General features: G+C 43.2%; 1 protein-coding gene across 3 annotated transcripts in view; it reads left to right on the top strand.

Moving 5' to 3' along the window:
• The window catches only part of PIP5K1C (phosphatidylinositol-4-phosphate 5-kinase type 1 gamma), a 148,542-nt gene that overhangs the window by 63,429 nt on the left and 64,095 nt on the right, over positions 1-21,018 (top strand). For all 3 annotated transcript variants that reach the window (XM_078668619.1, XM_078668618.1, XM_078668620.1), the window contains 2 exons: positions 7,561-7,678; positions 14,220-14,372. In XM_078668619.1, the coding sequence (XP_078524745.1) occupies positions 7,561-7,678; positions 14,220-14,372 (271 nt within the window). The remainder of the gene's footprint in view (positions 1-7,560; positions 7,679-14,219; positions 14,373-21,018) is intronic.

Genomic DNA, 21,018 nt, shown 5'->3' with positions numbered 1-21,018 from the left:
GCTCACTACTCTGCACTCACTACTCACTACTCTGCACTCACTACTCTGCACTCACTACTCACTACTCTGCACTCACTACTCACTACTCTGCACTCACTACTCTGCACTCACTGCTCACTACTCTGCACTCACTACTCACTACTCTGCACTCACTACTCTGCACTCACTACTCTGCACTCACTACTCACTACTCTGCACTCACTGCTCACTACTCTGCACTCACTACTCACTACTCTGCACTCACTACTTTGCACTCACTACTCACTACTCACTACTCTGCACTCACTACTCACTACTCTGCACTCACTACTCACTACTCTGCACTCACTACCCGGCACTCACTACTCACTACTCTCCATTCACTACTCTGCATTCACTACTCTGCGCTCTCTGTAAGCTCACTGAAAAGTTTAGTTGTGCTATTGAATGGTTAAAGATCCTCTGTTCAATGGTACTCATTTTATCGACCTTAGAAGGATGAAAAGCCATGTAAACTCATGTGGAATCAAACAAGTGAACATGTGAGTATAGGAGAGCAAACACAGATCCTTGGAGTAGGCACATTAGCTCCTTTGGCCACCAGTGTAATACATAACTGTTACTATACCACATGACCCAGTAAGATAACGGTGTTCAGACAGTGTAGTGACACACACAGTAGTGTGTTTTACTGCTACTGCCTGTCTTCAGAGCAGCCTGTGACCGAAAAGGGGGCTCTCTGTAAGCTCACTGAAAAGTTTAGTTGTGCTATTGAATGGTCAAAGATCCTCTGTTCAATGGTAAACATTTTATCGACCTTAGAAGGATGAAAAGCCATGTAAACTCATGTGGAATCAAACAAGTGAACATGTGAGTATAGGAGAGCAAACACAGATCCTTGGAGTAGGCACATTAGCTCCTTTGGCCACCAGTGTAATACATAACAGTTACCATACCACATGACCCAGTAAGATAACGCTGTGCGGACAGTGTACTGACACACACAGTAGTGTGTTTTACTGCTACTGCCTGTCTTCAGAGCAGCCTGTGACCGAAAAGGGGGCTCTCTGTAAGCTCACTGAAAAGTTTAGTTGTGCTATTGAATGGTCAAAGATCCTTTGTTCAATGGTACTCATTTTATCGACCTTAGAAGGATGAAAAGCCATGTAAACTCATGTGAAATCAAACAAGTGAACATGTGAGTATAGGAGAGCAAACACAGATCCTTGGAGTAGGCACATTAGCTCCTTTGGCCACCAGTGTAATACATAACTGTTACCATACCACATGTCCCAGTAAGATAACGGTGTTCGGACAGTGTAGTGACACACACAGTAGTGTGTTTTACTGCTACTGCCTGTCTTCAGAGCAGCCTGTGACCGAAAAGGGGGCTCTCTGTAAGCTCACTGAAAGTTTAGTTGTGCTATTGAATGGTCAAAGATCCTCTGTTCAATGGTACTCATTTTATCGACCTTAGAAGGATGAAAAGCCATGTAAACTCATGTGGAATCAAACAAGTGAACATGTGAGTATAGGAGAGCAAACACAGATCCTTGGAGTAGGCACATTAGCTCCTTTGGCCACCAGTGTAATACATAACTGTTACCATACCACATGACCCAGTAAGATAACGGTGTTCGGACAGTGTACTGACACACACAGTAGTGTGTTTTACTGCTACTGCCTGTCTTCAGAGCAGCCTGTGACCGAAAAGGGGGCTCTCTGTAAGCTCACTGAAAGTTTAGTTGTGCTATTGAATGGTCAAAGATCCTCTGTTCAATGGTACTCATTTTATCGACCTTAGAAGGATGAAAAGCCATGTAAACTCATGTGGAATCAAACAAGTGAACATGTGAGTATAGGAGAGCAAACACAGATCCTTGGAGTAGGCACATTAGCTCCTTTGGCCACCAGTGTAATACATAACTGTTACCATACCACATGTCCCAGTAAGATAACGGTGTTCAAACAGTGTAGTGACACACACAGTGGTGTGTTTTACTGCTACTGCCTGTCTTCAGAGCAGCCTGTGACTGAAAAGGGGGCTCTCTGTAAGCTCACTGAAAAGTTTAGTTGTGCTATTGAATGGTCAAAGATCCTTTGTTCAATGGTACTCATTTTATCGACCTTAGAAGGATGAAAAGCCATGTAAACTCATGTGAAATCAAACAAGTGAACATGTGAGTATAGGAGAGCAAACACAGATCCTTGGAGTAGGCACATTAGCTCCTTTGGCCACCAGTGTAATACATAACTGTTACCATACCACATGTCCCAGTAAGATAACGGTGTTCGGACAGTGTAGTGACACACACAGTAGTGTGTTTTACTGCTACTGCCTGTCTTCAGAGCAGCCTGTGACCGAAAAGGGGGCTCTCTGTAAGCTCACTGACTCCTAGCAGTCACTGCAAACCATCCTGAGTGCTCGGTGGCAGCTATATAAGGTATATAAATATTCCATTGCCACCAGTTGACCCCGTGATACTCCGGTCCTAATGGAAGCAGCCCCTTTGAAAGTCAGCAGTATAGTATTATATTGATATAGCTCTCCCTGCCAGTGTACCTCCCTGAACCCGCGGCGCGCACCGGTATATAGGAGTGCAGCTGACCTGCTGTGGCTGCTATTAATAAATACAATTGATGCTTCATCGTTCTGAGCTGCCTGTGCCCTCTGCCTTTAGTGAGCTGTGCAGCCGCTGCCTGGCTGCTTCTGCTCTGTTTTCAGCCTTGGCTGGCAGCGATGGGGTTAACGCTGCTCAAGCAGGAGTAGTGTTCGCCGCTGGATCTGGAAAGCGCATGCGTGCAATCACACGCATGCGCGCTAAACGGCCAGAAGTGGGATCACAGACCGGCAGAGACGGGCAGCGGGCAACGAGAGGAGAAACCGGCGGAATCCAAGGACTGCACGGAAGAGAACAGGACCGGACAACTTAGTTGTAGGAGGTAGGAGGGGGTATCGGTGCACGTGTGTGTGTGTGTGTGTGTGTGTGTGTGTGTGTATGCTCGTGTGTGTATGTATGTGTGCGACGGCGGGGGGGCCTCGGCGCACTCGTGTGTGTGTGTGTGTATGCATGGGAGAGTGTGTGTCTCTGTATGTATGTATGTATGTATGTATGTGCGTGCGTGCGTGCATGGGTGCTCGTGTGTGTGTCTGTGTGAATGCGCATGCGTGTAGGAGCTTCCCAGGAGACAGCAGCTGGCCACAGCGCTCGTTCGCGTGCGCGTGGCCAGCTCTAATCGCCTCCTCGGAGAGAAAATGCGCGCGCCAGGTGCTGTCTCCTGGGAAGCAGAGTCAGCGACAAAAGATCTCCTGGCGGACACAGCGCTGACGCGCTGTTAAACGCCAGGAGACCTAAAAACTATCGAAAGCTGGGTAAATGTATTGTCTGAGGCTGTGTTTTTCGTTTGTGGAGGGGCGGGAAGGGAGGTGCGAGGATCCGGAGTTATTCGAGAGGCCTCCGGGCTTTTGATTTTTGGTCAATCGACCATTTCCAGGCCGCTGAACCTGTTCGTGGTCGATATACCTCGCCAATTTTGTCCATTAGTGTTATCTCTGTAGTTGGATCCAAATAGTTGATGAGGTGGTCTCTCCCACTGCTCCCAGGTTCTGGATCTGTTTTGTGGGCCCACAATCTGCCAAGGTACTTCTCTCTGCTGGTGATTTCGATTTACTAACCACCAGGAGTCATCCTGGTTGCTATAACGCGGTGGTAGCCTTGGCCCAGCGACCTCTAGCTCCCACGGCTGCGGAATTGGTTTCCGCCAGATGTTATCAGTATGGCGAGTATGATTGTGAGTGTTATACCTTTTTGGGTAGTAGGACAACGATCTTGTTGCGATCCCCCCCCGAGGTGCTGTTGAATTCCCAGGAGCAGATGTACTCGGCTATACTGGGTTCCTCAAACGTAATTACAATGCAATCACCCCGGATAGTTTTTTTCCTATTGCCTACCCACGGGGTCCGACATACTGACGCTATTCTGCTGTTCCAGGGAGGCGGGACGGGGCGGTTTATATTCAACCAATGCTGAACCTTGTTCTGTAGAGACCAATTGGGTTCAGTTCCCTCACCTGTGAGTTCGGTTACCCCTGTCATAACTACCACGTATGGAAATGCCTCAGGTGGCATATTTAGAGTAGGTCTTTGATCAATAGGCCTTCCTGGGGCACCTTTTGGTTTTGGTGGGTTTGTGTTTGTTGCGGCAGGGGTACTAGGAACGGGTGTGTTTATAGTTGGGGTGATTGCTGTTGGAGTTAATTGGCCACTGGGTTGTAAGGGGATGGTCAAGGGCTTGGGAACTGGTTTTTGTGCAGCAGGAGGATTAGCTACTATTCGAAGGGTTGGTGTAGATTGTGTTATGGTCTGTGGGGGAGGTAGAGTTACAGATTTCTTAACTGCAGGAAGAGTAGTCGTGGAAATTAGGGGTGGTTTTGGATGGGATTGTGGGGGAATAGATTTAAGAGAGCCTGAGATTTTTGTTAATTGGCTCTCAATATTAGTGAGTCTGGATTCTAGAGGACGAATGTAAGAATTTAGGAGAGATGCTATCTCCTTAATTAGCCTCGCTGGTTCTCTCTCTCTACCTGATTGCTGTGGGCTTGGGGGTTCTGGAGTTAAAGAATCTTGTAGGTCGTGTGGTAAGTGATGTACTATTACAACATTATTTGTTGGGGGAGCAGAGTGATGGGATAGTGTTGGAAGGTTTGTGTCATCGACCAAAATTGCATGATCGGTTGCTTTGGTATTTTCAGTGTGCTCAGAGTTTTTCCTAACGTTCCTTTTCTTTATAGCTCCCTCCCGCCTCCCTCTCATTTGCCTTGTTTCTTCAGGCGTTGGATCAGGGAAAATGTCAGGGTTTTTTTCCAGATCGCTTTCTGTAAAAGTTACTGAGATTTGTGATGCTGAAAGGTCTACATTGTTTGGAAGACTAAGCCTGTTTGGGATCACCATGGTTTGGCTAGATGCTGACTGTACTTCTGGGTTTTTTGCAGTTGCCAGTAGTCCCAGTGAGGATCGACGAGCGATTTCAAGTTCGGTTGAGACTCTCCTCTCAATTAAACTTATGCTTTGGTCGATAAATGTGTTTGCTTTAGCTAAAAAGTCATCCATTGGGCCCAATAGTATTTCTCCTATACCATTCTTTTTTGCTTTTTTCTGCTTGCTAGATCTTGTGTTCATTCTTGTGGTCATTTTCCAATAATTAAGCGTTGAGAGCTCTTTTTGTGTTAACTATCAAGTTATAAGAGTATTCAATAAAGATAATTAATACCTGTGTTGGAACGACCTGGATGTGAACTTAGGGGGGTGGGCCGGACCGGACTCTCACGTTCTCGAACGGCCTCAACGGCCCGCTCTTTGCCCGGTCTTCGCCCCGGGCTACGACCCGCGCGCATCCCGCTGCGCGGAGGAAGTAGTGTAAGTTATATGCTTGTGGGCGGTGGGCGTCTCCGCCGGGGGAAGAGGAACCAGCTGTACAACGTGGAGGTTGCTGGTCCTCGCAGTCCCCCGGCTCACTGGTGGTGATTTCAATTGCCTAGCCTCGACCCAGGGGACTCAAGCTGGGAGCGCTGTGCACGCCCTGCCGATTGCAGGGCTCGCTCACACCAGCGAGTCCTCGTAGAGGGGAGGCAGCACGCAGAGGAAACGGGAACCAAAGGCAGACGGAGCTCTGCTCTTTCCGTGGACAATGCAGGCAGCACGCTACTGGAGTTAGCTGAGTGAGTGGCACCCGCGGAGCGGGTGTCACGAAAGGTAATGGGCTGATGGGCGTGTCCGTGGGCGTCTCCGCCGGGGGAAGAGGAACCAGCTGTACAACGTGGAGGTTGCTGGTCCTCGCAGTCCCCCGGCTCACTGGTGGTGATTTCAATTACCTAGCCTCGACCCAGGGGACTCAAGCTGGGAGCGCTGTGCACGCCCTGCCGATTGCAGGGCTCGCTCACACCAGCGAGTCCTCGTAGAGGGGAGGCAGCACGCAGAGGAAACGGGAACCAAAGGCAGACGGAGCTCTGCTCTTTCCGTGGACAATGCAGGCAGCACGCTACTGGAGTTAGCTGAGTGAGTGGCCACTCTACTCTATGCTCCTGTGCTCTTCTATGCGCCACCCTATGCACTGAACTCTACACCACTGCACTCAACTCTGCGCAACTCTATGCCACTGCGCTCTACTCTGCACCACTGTTCTTTACGCCGCTGCTCTTTACACCACTGCACTCTACACCACTGTACTCTGCTCTGCGCCGCTGCTCTTTGCGCCGCTGCTCTTTGCGCCGCTGCTCTTTGCGCCGCTGCTCTTTGCGCCGCTGCTCTCTGCGCCGCTGCACTCTGCGCCGCTGCACTCTGCGCCGCTGCACTCTGCGCCGCTGCACTCTGCGCCGCTGCACTCTGCGCCGTTGCACTCTACGCCGTTGCACTCTACGCCGTTGCACTCTACGCCGTTGCACTCTACGCCGCTGCACTCTACGCCGCTGCGCTCTACGCCGCACCACTCTACTCTTTTCTGCAGCACTCTACGCCACTGCACTCCACTCCACAACCCTCTGCTCTCCTCTGCCCCACTCTGCTCCTCTGCCCCACTCTGCTCCTCTGCCCCACTCTGCTCCTCTGCCCCACTCTGCTCCTCTGCCCCACTCTACTCCTCTGCCCCACTCTGCTCCTCTGCCCCACTCTGCAACACTCTACGCCACTCTGCACCACTATACGCCACTTTGCTCTTCTCTGCACCTCTATACGCCACTTTGCTCTTCTCTGCACCTCTATACGCCACTTTGCTCTTCTCTGCACCTCTATACGCCACTTTGCTCTTCTCTGCACCTCTATACGCCACTTTGCTCTTCTCTCCACCACTATACGCCACACTGCTCTTCTCTGCACCACTATACGCCACTTTGCTCTTCTCTGCACCACTATACGCCACTTTGCTCTTCTCCGCACCACTGTACGCCACTCCGCTCTTCTCCGCACCACTGTACGCCACTCCGCTCTGTGACTGCACTCTACCCCACGCAATGTCACTACCCTCTATGCTGCTCTACCACTCTAGGCCTCTACACCACTCTACCCTGCACCACTTAATGTTTATGCCACTTCCTGCACTACTCTACGCCAGTCCAATCTTCTGTGAACCTCTCCTCTCTGCGCCACTCTTCTCTACGCCACTACACTCTACTCTGCATAGCTCTACGCCACTCTACTCTGCGCCACTGTACTCTACTTTGCGCCACTGTACTCTACGCCACTGCACTCTACTCTGCGCCAATGCACTCTACTCTGCGCCACTCTGCACCACTGCACTCTACTCTGCGCCACTCTGCACCACGGCACTCTGCAACGGTTGTTTTATGGGGGATTAAAGTACTCAGTGGGTTTTGTGTAGTGCACTGTATGCTTTCTGTGTTGTTTAAGAACTTAACAAAATGATCCTGTTTTATGGGGGATACCATGGTTTATTAGAAAAGAATGGAGAAAGTCTTATGATTCTATGTGGGGGCCAGCTGGTGTGATCAGGATAGCGGAGTGTATTCGTTTGTTTTAAGTAATGATCTCTTTATTTATTAATGGACCCTGCTTTCTTTTGAGTGCAGCGAAGGAAGTAACCTCACACCAGCACACCACTATCCAGACTTCAGATTTAAAACCTATGCACCTGTGGCTTTTCGGTACTTCCGGGAGCTCTTTGGCATCCGCCCAGATGATTATTTGGTAAGGACAATTCATATCCTGTCTTCCTACATGGCTTTTAATACTGCTATTTAAAATTGACTTTGTTGTGTAGAAGTTGCTGCTGGTGTGCAGAGTTCTTAGTTGAACTAGTTTAAAAAGCTGCAGCTAAAAACTTGTGCAGGCTTCACATCTATTTTTCCTCCCATTAGAGCTCTTCACAGTAGGAGGACTTGACAGTCTCCCGATTCATAAGCTTTGTCCACTCAGTAATTTTTGTCCTGTTTGTATTGGGCATTATTTTGTTTACCACAAACACTGGAGTTCAACTTGTTCCTGCTTCATTCGCCTCCTCTAGGTATTTGAGGGCTTCAGATAAGTCTCTGCTCCATATGAGTACCCAGTCTGAGCCAGCATGTGCCTGTCCATGATCATTTGTCCTGGATCTTACTGATGGCCACCTGTTTTGTTTCCACTATACCAGTTTTACATATAGTCGAAACATGTCTGGACTACAGCTTCTACACAGTTTTGTAGGCACTTGGCTCTTCTAAACTACTACTTCAGCTTTCCTACTTTATTCACCTGCTACTTTGACGTGGTTTCAACAGTGGCCATTTCAAACATGGTCTCAGCCATGCTAATTAATGTTATACCTGTGATTAAGCCCACTGTAAAGATTTGTGTTTTTATTACTGAGCATGATCTATGGTTTTGGTTTTTTAGCAGAGACCAACTTCTGTCTCTCGAACCTTGAAGTCATTGCAGCAGGACTATTGCCCAATGAACACTGCCATTAAACACATTTCTAACCTGAGCCTGGATCCCAGTGACTCAAAGAAACTGTCTGGATCGTAACTTGTTAAGAAGTTATTCATAAAGCTATATCTGTGGCAAAAGAAATAATGGATCTTATTTAGACATTTGGTCCCGTGTGCAAAGTACTTGTGCCATTGTCTGACCCACTGACATGCAAAATCTCCTTGTTTTAGGGAACTTCCCTTGGATCATTTGTCACTCTTTCTGAATAGTACAGCCTCTTGGACAATCAAGTGATTTTTGACTTGGAATGGTTTTGAATCTACCTACAACAGCGGCAGCTCTTCTGCAATGGCGAAGGAGCATCACCCCACTGCCTGACTCAGTCATCAAATGAAAAAAAAAAACGTGTTCTAGCCTTGTTTTATTTTTCGCTTGCCGGCTCTGAGCTAGCGTATGCAGGGAGGGGTGGAGCCTTGGCATGGGTGGGAAGAGTGCGCATATGTGTCTGGCCAACAGTCTCTGGCCGGCCAAACACACATTCGCATTTAGTTTTCTCCAGCCGGCTGCATTGAACAGCCAGGCTGGAAACCCCACAGACTCCATGGTCTAAGTGAAGCGTTTTCCAGCCCGCTCATGCCAATCCCCCGCTGCTCTCATAGCATGAGAGCAGCACAGGGATTGGATAGGAGTCTGTCCCTGGTGCTGCTGGGGCCAGGAAGAGGACAGGAGGCGCGACGCGACACGGGAGGCGGCCTGCGTCTTCAGGTAAGTATATACATATAGTAGAAGTATAAGATTTAAATATATATCCCCTCCTGCGTCCCCTCCGCCCGCATCACCACTCTTTGTTTGTGGCGGCCGCCACTGACCCACTATAGAGCCAATAACTTATTTTTGGTTTCTTCCAGAAATGTTTCTCTTGGCCATTCATTTCCTGTTACGTGGACTGATGAACTTGCTCTATCTTTTCCTGTTCAGAGTACTAATCTCATGACCCTAACATGTGAAGTGTAGATAAAACCCCAAATCCTTTTTACTGTACTAGTTCCTAAACCTGAAAAGAAGTATAAGCTGGCTAACTGGTGCCTTTTAATTGGTCACCCTATCCCAAATGCTGCAGTTCCGATGAGATTCTGGATTAGGCTTTCTTATATTTCAGCCATCCTCCACGTCCCGTAGCGGGGAACGTCACCACCTGAATGTACCAGGTAGAAAAGTTTCTGCAGTAGCTATTAAAGCTATCAACTGCTTCTTAATCATTAGACGGTAGAGTAGACAAATGTATGAAGATATATCCCCCTTCATCCAAGGAGTATAAAGATCAGGTAAAATAAATGTAACCAAAGACCACCTTGTTGGTTGTGCTGATAGACAGATCAGTGGTTGATTAATCTTAAGCACATCATTCCACCATAGGTACAGATCTAGGTCCTTAACATGCCTTACAATAGTCATACCTTTTTTGAAAAAGCATGTTAAAGATGCCATACAAAATATTACGACTTGCTCAAAACCAAGCACTTACAGATCTTGTTATAAAGAAAAGACCAGGCATCTGTCTACTTCTTGAACCAGGTATAAAAACTGCCAGAGCAGTCAGTGCGGCAGCCTCTCTGTTACCAAGAACATTATACCTATTCAGACCAGCACAATCCAGGTCAATATCAGGGTGGGGAGCATCCGGTCAAGCCAGATCACAACACTTCAAAACACAATTACTATTTTCCTTCTTGTTCCATTTTTCTAGTCCTACATTGGGCAAGATCTTACATTATGCGCAAGAACGGACAGCTATGAAGACTGAGATGGGCGATTGACAGTCCAATATGGTCACGCTCTATAATTTCCAAATTGGCTGCCTCATACCCTTCCACTAGGGTTGGTCCAGTTACATTTGTAATATGTAGAAAAGGAACGAATGCTGTTCAATTAGTGTACTTCAAAGTAACAGTAGAGAATTTGCCAGTGAGAAAAAGGAATATATTTTCTTGTACAGAAAAAAGTCAGGAAGTTGGAGACGATGTAAGAAGAGTGTACAAGTCAGGAAAACAGTTAAAATCGATGGTTATGATCAGACACCAGAGTCTGTTCAGTCTGACTTTATAAGTCCCTCCTTGGAAGTATGTTTTAGATTGTTTCCCAGAAAGCCTTATGCTGTCTTAGAACAAGACCTATAAAATAATTAGACAACAATGCTAACAGACAGTGGAGATTCTGTGGGAAAAAGTGTGCATACCCACACTTTCAAAGAGGCACTAATCTGATTGGACCTTTCCAACAAATTTGTCTGAAAGCCCCTGGTTTCACAGATTGGAGCTTTATCATGCACTTATACAGATGCATGCATGTTATGTTGGGGCTCATCTTGAACACTTTATGGTCTGACATGATCGGTCGGTTTCAGGAAGAGCCTGCCTTTCAGCATTCTACAGTTAATGGTGATTCATCTTGGGCTGTAAGCTTTTCAACTCCTATTTACGTAATCTAGACAGACAATATGGTTGGATTTTTTACATCATGAATTCGGGGTGCACATGATCTACTCAGTTGTCAGAAGTCCAACAACTGCAGTGCTGACTGTTGGTTCACCTTTACAAGTGGGCACTTGCCAGGGAAAACTAATAGTTTGAAGTTCCACCAGAGCAGGACAAAACGGGTTTGACCGGAGAGCAGTAGACTGTGGTCCCTGTTTTGCAAATTGTGCCACCCAGTAGTGGATTTATTTGCTGTGCCTCAGAATATCAGATTCCAATACTTTGAAAGCTGGCTGTTGTATCATAACCCCCAAGGTGAAGTGTTTTGATTTGCAAGAGCTGCAGTACAGTCAACTTAACAATATGTCAAAATGCGAGCCATGCAGGTTTCATCTCATTCATGGACCCAAGATGAGCACAGATTGGCATCCAATACCTGTGTTATTTAAGTTTTCTTGCTAGCTTGAATTAGGTTCAGTAGAAATGTCAAACCGATAAAGCTTCTATTGTCTATAGTCACATTTCCGTGTTGCGCCCGATTTATAGTGCTCACAGTCAGTAGGTCCCCAGAAGTCCCAATATAAAGATACAACCTTTTTGGAGAAACGGAGAACTGGCAGGTATCTCTCACTCCACAACCATTTGATTTAAGCTTGAGTGGGCAGGAATGTTTCGGGTCCGAAAAACCTGTCAGTGAAGCTCGCATAACAGGTGGTTTTTATGGAGCCTCGTCCCACATCCCCAAATCAGTATGCACGCATAATAGATGGTATTTCACTATATGATTCTTTATTATGCACAATTTGTCTGTAAATCAAGCTCATTGGAATGATTGTCAATTTTATAAATTATACAGCCAAGCAAGAATTCTGCCTATTAGGGCAAAGGGCAAATATGCCTCAATCCTATTTTATCACACATGATTAAACTACAAGTTATAAATACATTGATTGTATCCAGCCTTCCAATAGTATGGTTGCCTGTTAGTTTAGTAATATGCTGGGTCATGCAGTGCCTCTCCACATACCTCGGGTGTGTTCAGACTCGGTCAGAAGTTCCTGGTTCAGCGCTCTTTTCAGAAACCCATCTGTGTGCTTAACACTGCCCCTGTATGAAAATCGTATACACCTTTTATAGGCCTGGTGTTTACTTGAGCGAAAACAGACTGAAAATATTTAGTCGTTTCCTGTTTATTTTGTGCATCATACAAAGTTTGATGCACAATATTATCTCAGAGTGCAGACTTTCTACAAGTAAAACGTGAAAGTCTTGTATTTCGGCCAATGCATCCTGCACATGATTTTTACAACTGTTATTGGACCACCTCCTGACTAGCATGGATTAACATAATTTGTACACGCAGTATTGTACATTAGCCAGGGCCTGCAGTTTTTTTTAGTGATGTACGTTTCAAGGTTTCTTCAAACACAGTTTGTGCACATGTCAGAAAATACATGTTTTCTCAGTGTTTCTTCAAAACATGTGTTCAGTTGCTTTCTGTGTTCTTATTTGATTCATGTTTCCATTAGTATGCATGTTCAGTGATTACCTAGGACTAGCTACATGATTCATTTGTAATACATTGCAATAAATCACATTATTTAAACTTCTGTTGTAAGAAAGTGTCCTTTTCAAAATGAAATACCAAAACAGTTTTGGTCTTCCTGCAAGGAATGATCTCCTTTAGACTAACACTAAGAGAAAAGACCTAGGTATCACACATGAACTGCATGATCACATGGTTTAATCCTGGTGGGAACACCCATGATGTAATGGAGATACCTTCTCCTCAAACACATTTTCATTTCTTAGCATTGAAAATGATATGAGGCCATGTGGCTGAGTGAAGCATGTGTTGGCTGAACGTATATCCCTGTGAGACTCTGGATAGGTCTGTCTCGTGGTGTACATCTTCTCTAGGTGAGAATTTTCGTAGAATACACCATCACGGTGGAGTACCTGAATGCCATAAAGTATGGAGTATTCAAATAAGATGAGATCTGTTCAGGGAGATTCATAGTATTGGAGTCTTTTTAACTATTACTATCATTTTTGGGAAATTATAATTTTTTTGAGTAAAGGGAACCCGTGACTTTGAGGTTTATTTTCTCGGTCTACAAAGCGACGTCCAGTATTCAAGGTGACCTCTACTTAGAGGGGTTATTTAATAGATATGCCAAACATGAAGTGCATGGTGGTATTTACTGTGCTGTAGATTCTTTACACCATAAGATGAGGTGATGAGCAAGTCTGCGGTTGGCAGTCATTTTTTCACTGCATGGTAGTGGTATGCAGTAAGCACTATATTAACAGTTCCCCCTTCCCAGTTAATTATCAAGTCTGATGCTTATTTATGAAAGAGAAATAAATACATACTATGTAGCTGCTGTTCCCTGCACATACCCACATAGAATAAAAAAAAGAATGTCACTTTGTCAAAGTGTGCTGGGATTCTGTTGGTCCTCTCAAGATTTCCTGATTGAGAACTGTTGTAAGAGGTAAGTAATTTGTTCTCCTGTCTCAATTCCTTAGGCCTCATACATATCGCCTGGTGCATCTGGTGATTAATAACAGGCGGGCCATATTATTGAGTTAATTAGACCATGATTACCGAAGTGCGTGTTTATTTCAATGCATGGCGGCAAAGGGTGAGGCATAAACGCTTCAATGAGAGCTATACTCAATAGCATAGTTTGTTGATTGTTTTAAGGTGACAACTAAATAACTCCTCCATATATTTGTTAATTTTCAGTTTAGGGCAACACTGCTGCAGTGGTATTAATTATTTTATTTTTACACCAGTCAAAGAGATTTGGAAAACAGCTAAGTGGCGTTCTCAGTATTCCTTATCCAGACATTGTATTAACACCATCTTCTGGCCCAAATCCGTTTACACATTGTGTCGCAGGGCTTATTTGTTAAGCAAATAACTTTCTCCTATTGCACCTCCCTGTCGAATATAAACTAGTTTGGTGACATCTTGGGAGAGAACCAGTTACTTGCTGAAAATTAATCTTTCTCTTTAAATGTATTCTCTATTCTTTCAGGTGACTTACCACCCTCCCAATGGGCTTTCTAGTAAACTTTGATATTGTGGACATAGAAACAAGACTATCCTTGGGATTCTTTTTGTACTTTCTTTGTACTCTGGGGAAAATATTAAACAAGACTATCCTTGGGATTTTTTTTGTACTTTATGTGTACATTAGGAAAAATATTATTAACCTGCACAAAATGTAATGCATTACAGTGATGTGACACATGGCCACTATGGTTAAAGTTTCAGAATTTGCTTTGTTTTAGACATCATGTGCTCTCTGGATAATGTTGTTTTTCTCCCCTCCTAGTATTCACTCTGCAATGAACCCTTGATAGAGCTTTCGAATCCTGGTGCCAGTGGATCCCTTTTCTATGTTACAAGTGATGATGAGTTCATCATAAAAACTGTGATGCACAAGGAGGCGGAGTTCTTGCAGAAACTTCTCCCTGGCTATTATATGGTAAGTACTTGACCGAAAAGAGCCAGGGTTTGTGAAAGAGACCTCCAGGTTCTTTTGTTCCATTTCCAGTTCATTATAGATACAGTGTTCCAATGTCCGGACTTTTATGGCTTTAGAAAAAGGATTTAGATAAATGAAGGTAACTTTCAAAGGTTTGCTCAATGGTTATAGTACTTCAATTTTCAAGACCCAAGTGTTTGGATCCATACCAGAATAGGCCATGCTCTCTAAAAAGCATAGGTAAGAATCCGTCGAGGCATACCTATATAAACGGGTATTGTCAATGATAATATCTAGCTTATAATTGGAAGTGCCTCTTCAGTTCCTTATGAGTGTAGGCATTCAGTACCTAAGCATACAAGCACTGTGTTACTCATCATTGCACTCACACATCCATTAATCTACACATTAACTCATTCTTGCATCCACCCACTCGCCCATCAACAATAATACATATACAATCAGCAAGCACATGCAAGATAAATATAGAAAAAAAGAAAACGTGTTGCCTCATAAATGTGATAGACATGTGTATGCCATAAAAAAATAAGTGAAAGTATTATACGTAACAGTGGGTGGCCTTTTTGGAATGGTATTGTATATTGTATATAGTGTATAATTGCAGTAGTGAGCCAAAATTGCTGACATGTTCCTTCTAAACTTGTTTGTGATCACAGAACAATAAAGCAGAAATGTGAGATGAACAATAACATTCCTAGATGGTTGCTCACTTTAGAAGCAGTAACCATGCAATAAGTGGCATATGAGCAGCGTAGTACACTGTCTGGCGACTTTGAGGGTATTCTAAAAAAAATAATAGTAGTAAAGAAAATGAAAGTTGACCTATAAATGGAGAAAATTGAATACTAAAAGACAGGAGTCCCAGTCTGTGTATGTAAACGTATGCCTATTTTGTAATGAATTTTGTTTATTACATAAGCCTAGCAAAAAGCTTAAGTTGCCAGACCAGATCTCAAAAGTACTTTAATACAACCACAAACCATTAAGCACTCAGCAAAAACTATACAAATGACCGTCGGCAAAGCAATGTAATCCCTTCCTACGAGGGCCTGTCAAGGGTTCTCAAAGAACAAATATTCTACCACAAGGGTATATTATGTATTGTAATGGAGTAGTCAGCCGCAGAAAGCTTGCCTACTATGTTTATCTGTGAGAGTTCTTGTAACAAATTGTCTATTGGCTTTATCACAGGGTAATAACAATCCATCCTCAAAGGAATATTGGCTTTAACAAATGCTTTTAAAATAAATGAATCCGGATTGCTGACCTTTATTGCTAAACAGATAATACATATGGCATCTGACATCCCTTGCCACTGAGTCAATCAGGCTTCTAGTCTTCGTCATTGGTTAGCCTACTGTTAAGAGAATACGTCTTCTCATAAGGCATCAGTTAGACATATGTATATGTCTAACTGACCATTTACAAACCCGTCCACGGTTGGTCTAACAGGGATTCTCACAATGCAAATTTTGTACACTACCTGGGTTTGTCAGAGAGATTTACCAACATCAAAACCCTAGTCTAGCATGGTAACCTGTGAGACACTATGTAACAAAATACAAATATACAGCTTTACCAGTGTGCAATAATATTCTGCCCTTTAACATATAGCGCTCACAATAAATATGCCAGTCCTACTGCCTTCCTCATAACTTTTTATTATAAATAAGGCTACCTGTTTTCAGTTTTTACGGATTTTTAGAGATGAATATAGACATAAAACAATGTGTTTTGTCTGCATTTATTTTTAAAGGTGGATAAATACAGAAAATTGTGCTTCTTTAACTGAACCTCCATGCTGTCTTTCATGAATTATATATCCCAATAGCTGGAGAGCATGGAAAATAAAAAAACAGTATGGAATTTCTTTAAATATCTGCATATCTCAACATACGTTTGTGGTATAATGCTAATATTTACCAGTGTATTTTTTAAAATGTAATATTTGGCAGCTTAAATAGCTAAAACGCGTCAGACCTCAAAGTATGAGTGTGCGTCGATCAGTTAAATAAATTTGGAAATGTACAGTTTTACAACATCATATTTACGCAAAACACAAAAGAAAGATAGATCCAGATAAAATGGCACAAAAATAAATATGGATAAATACAGACAGAAATGCTAAAAACGAAATACCATAAAACCGGGAACCCTAATTATAAACAGATCGGACTTATGACATCTGAATAATTTTTTCCAATGAGCCAATCATGCCTATATACCTTACTAGTCGTATTCCAATTGAGTGCTGTTGTATTCAGTGTGTGCTCCCAGCCACCACGTATGTAGTCCAAACTTTATAACTATGTACAAAATTATATTTGATAAAACAATGTACAAACCCTCTTAAGGAGACTTAATAAGAAATATCTCCATGCAAATCTTCTACCGGAGTGGTTTGTCAGTGGGGGTAACCAACGCCAAAACCTATGCCTACTGTGGTAATATTTGAGATTCGCTTAGCCTCAGGATATAACATTGTGTAATGATAATCTACTCTTTAAGTCCTGTTGTCTTTAACATATGCTTTTCACAACCAATAAGTCTAGCCCTTGCCTTACTTTATGCTTTTGGCATTTGACGTATGACATGATTTGTTTACCAACATAACGAAGTCCGACTTAATGTGTTGACCATACACTTTACAACAAGGCAAAGGAAGCAGTGTAAGTATGCAATTTCTACCCAATCACATGCTGTAGTTAAGGGAATCAAGATGAACCAAAGTCCCAGCTTCAGTAATACTTCTTAAAGCTCTTGTTCTCATGATGAAATGAGGTCTTGAGACCACTGTGCTGTGAAGCTGCATCTAAAGAGTGGCTTCTGTGGATACAAACAAGGATGCAGCACATCAAACCTTTACATGATTGGCTGTATGATGTAGTGCTGTTTCGGTTTACTTCCCCAAGAAAAACAATAAAAATATTTTTCCTTAAAAAAAAAAATGATTTATAGTATACTCTCTAAACCATGTACTCTCATTCGTAGAGAAGTTTACCATGGAGACCGGAAATTGCTACAAACTAAACTATGACACATGAAAATTATATGAAGGGCCTGATTTAGCGTTTGGCGGGCAGGTTACTCCGTCACAAACGTGATGGATATGCCGTCTTCCCTATTACAAGTGCCATATGGGATAATGCACTTGTAATGAGGCTGACAGGAGAACCTCTAAATCAGGCGCTAGGTCTGTAAGCTCACACTGTTGAAATCCAAAGCCCTGGTGTTGCTGTTGAAAATTAAGATTGACTTTTTCCTATTTATAATGTTTTCCCAGACCTTTGTTTTATGTGACATCTGGTATACCAGTAAACAAAAAATACACTTCTAACTTATCTGACTAATAAGGAAGAATCGAGTTAGAAGAGGAATGAGATATAGAACAACATTGGTCTACTGGGAATAGGCTTAAAATTGTACTCTTTGAAGCCTGCCACTGGAGTGAAGCCTTTTGTTCGTGTAGTGATTTGCACTTTAACTGAATTTGAGGTCCATAAAAGGGATCTCCTTGATTTGACTTATACTGTGAGCAAAACTAATAACTTCCTTTATTCATCAGACATAAATATTGTTTGCTCTGTCTTCCCATTTAGCTATGTGAGCACAGCTAGCTCTTCGAGTGCGTAGAAACGGCAGTGACCTTCGCTTAAGTTTACAATTGATGCAGATTGTGTACTTTAACAACCTCACTAGCATTTGTTAATGACTTTTCTCCTTATTCAGGATAAAGTCCATCTTTTTCTCTATTGGCTCTCCGTTTCTTTGTGTTGCGGCTTCTGTAAGTAATACAAATATGGTGGGAGGTAGGTGTACGGGGAGTGGCATGCTCCTTACTCCCCTGTAACATTGCTTGTGTTGTGTAAGGGTGTTTCTCCTTTGGAGAGATCTAACTGTACTAAAGCCATGTGTGGAATTGCTTAACCATGTGTGAGAGTGACATTTCCCATCAATAGGCACATTAATGTTTGATCTGCCAGTTCCTTATCCGATTTACTGACATCCGAAAATGCTGATGAATTAGAATATAGAACTCAAGTTGTTAGCTTTACGTCACACAGCAGTGTCTTGAGTGCATTTATTTTCTTGGCCCCCTACCAAATTTTCAGCTAAATCCAGTTATGTGCACAGTGTCTGCTTCAGTTCTTCAGGAGAAGTGTGGCTTACTTCTACAAGAGCGCCAACACTCACCTTTTAAGTTTAGTGCATAGCAACACACTTTCATGATGTAGTTATTAAAACTACTCATTTGTACCTTTTAAGATCGAAGTCCTTGCAAGGCACAAAGAAAGTAGAATGAAAACCAGGTACATTAACCAAAACAGGTGACTTTAGTGTGTACGGAGAGTGGTTTTATGCTAAAATGTGCTCTTGGTGATATTGGCATCATTGGATACCCTGAGCAGCTGAGCACATTTTGCTGTTTAGTGGATTTGACCGCTGTTACCGCTTTGAAAACATCAGCTTCATCCAGTCCTTTAAAACAACCAGGATTGTCTGCCCTTTAAATATGAGTTTAGGTTCCACTTCATAGTGTGAATGTGATTCCCCACCCTTCTTTGCAAGTGCTGTGCTTAAAGGGTTGACAGACAATGCTCTTGCACATAGTTTAACAATATGAACCTGACAGATGGCAGCAACCTTGGGTTGGTTCAATGAGCCAGGAAGCATCATACCAGATTGCAATGGAATTCCAAGTGGCATCATTTTTTCAGTGTTTTTTTTTTTTAATAAACAGCGGAACGTTTGATATTCAGTCACTCTTCAAAGGTAGAAGGGCATGGTTGCAATCTGTTTGGAAGCAATGAGCTTACTGACTGCTCAGCACCTTGGAACTGCACTTATGTGTAGTGTGGACAGATAGTCCTGGAGTATGTCTTTGACAAAGCCATCGGCGCTGCCATTCTCCTTGTCATTATCAAAATTATCAAGATGCTTGGCTTGCTGTTTGCCTAAGTGAGACTAAATAAATGTTCACATATTTGGATTGTTCTAAAGCCTCATTTCCCACAATTTGATTGGAAAAGCTTAATACACTTTAGAAGGAATAAAACTGCAGCAATCCTTAGTTGAATAAAAAGTAATTGGTTTGGTATGGAAGAGAGGATTGTGGTTAGCAAACTTGAATGTCTTGCAGAAAATAGCCAGTGATGTAAATAAATATTTATAGGGTTGGCCCGGGAGGGCAAGTTACCAAGACTAGCATTGTTCCCAAAATAAATAAAGGGTTAAAAACAGGTACAAGTGCATCCAAGAAATGTTTAAAATGAGCAAAATAATAAAATGGTCCTGGCCGAAATCTGAGGAAATGTGCAAACAGTAGCCAGGCAATCTGAATAAAGGGATCACAAAAACAACTAATGAAAGCTCGGAGCTGGACATTTTTGGGTTGAAAAGTGAGCAACAAAATTGGTGCAGTTAGTGCACCCAAAGGCCGCAAGAAGGAAGCAGCCTGTGGCAAGGTAACGATAATGAGAGCAGTATGGGCTGTGAGAACACCGCTACAAGAACAATAGAGCAATAAGCAAGTAGAAGGTTTTAGAGATCTGAGAAGCGAGCTCTAAACTTAACATTTACAGTCTGGGTGAAAGACCAGGAGATGTAGGGAGCTGTGCATTAGCGCTATGCATAGCATCACTTTAAGCTGATTGAAGGAACCAAAAGCAGGTTCAAGGGTCGTTAATTGGTCCCTCTTCTGGTATAGGTGATCCTTTCCCATAACTTGCAACTGGTTGGAAAAGGAGACCACAAGAGATCATCTGTCCTCTTGCATGAAAGGGTTTAGATGCATGGAACAGTTCTGTTTTCTAGATTTGTGTAATTGTAGGTATTTTTTTTTCTTTTCGTATTCATTGAGCGCATATATCACCCATGGGTCTCATAGCGCTAGCTAAAAAAAACAGAAAAACTCAGGGCGGGCCAGGCAGCGAGTTAGAAGAGCCATGTTTTAAGTGCTTTGCAGTATTTTTTGTGGTCAGTTTCCAGTCGGAGCTGTAATGGCAGAGCATTCCATACCTCTGGCGCAGTTCTCGAAAAGGATCTGCAACCGTGGTGCGGCCTTTTCGAACGGATTACCCTCTTGAGTGGTGTTTGGACACCGTGAAATATTTGGGTTTCAAATTACTAATGATCAAGATGAGCTCCTGCACAGCAACTATGGGTGCGCGTTGGAACAGGTCACAACTAGTATCTCCAGGTGGATAGCCCTACCTCTCACCATTGGGGGCGCGTTTCGCTTATCAAAATAGTTATTCTTCCCAAATTCTTGTATCTCTTATTTATTTTATTTTATTTTGAAAGTTTTATATAGCGCGAACAAGATCTTTGCAGATATCAGAGCGCTTTACAATGCAGTGAATACCAACAAGAGAGTGAAAAGCAGGTCATTAGGGAGTAAAATAGTACAGGTACAACAATAATGCAAATATTACAAATACATGAGTGCATAGATAGTCAGGTAAGACAAAAATACAGGTAAAACACCTAATCGTAGGGATCGAGCGGAATAATACAGATCAGTGCAGAGTCTTTACAGATCCACATTAATAGGTCAGATGTATTTGGCCATGAGAATAGCTTTTACTTCTTTCTTAAAGAGTGTGAAGGAGGAGATGAGCCTGGT

The sequence above is a fragment of the Lissotriton helveticus genome, chromosome 12 (genome assembly GCF_964261635.1).
Source record: "Lissotriton helveticus chromosome 12, aLisHel1.1, whole genome shotgun sequence".
Taxonomy (NCBI): Eukaryota; Metazoa; Chordata; class Amphibia; order Caudata; family Salamandridae; genus Lissotriton; species Lissotriton helveticus.
This window is presented reverse-complemented; position numbering and strand designations above follow the sequence as displayed.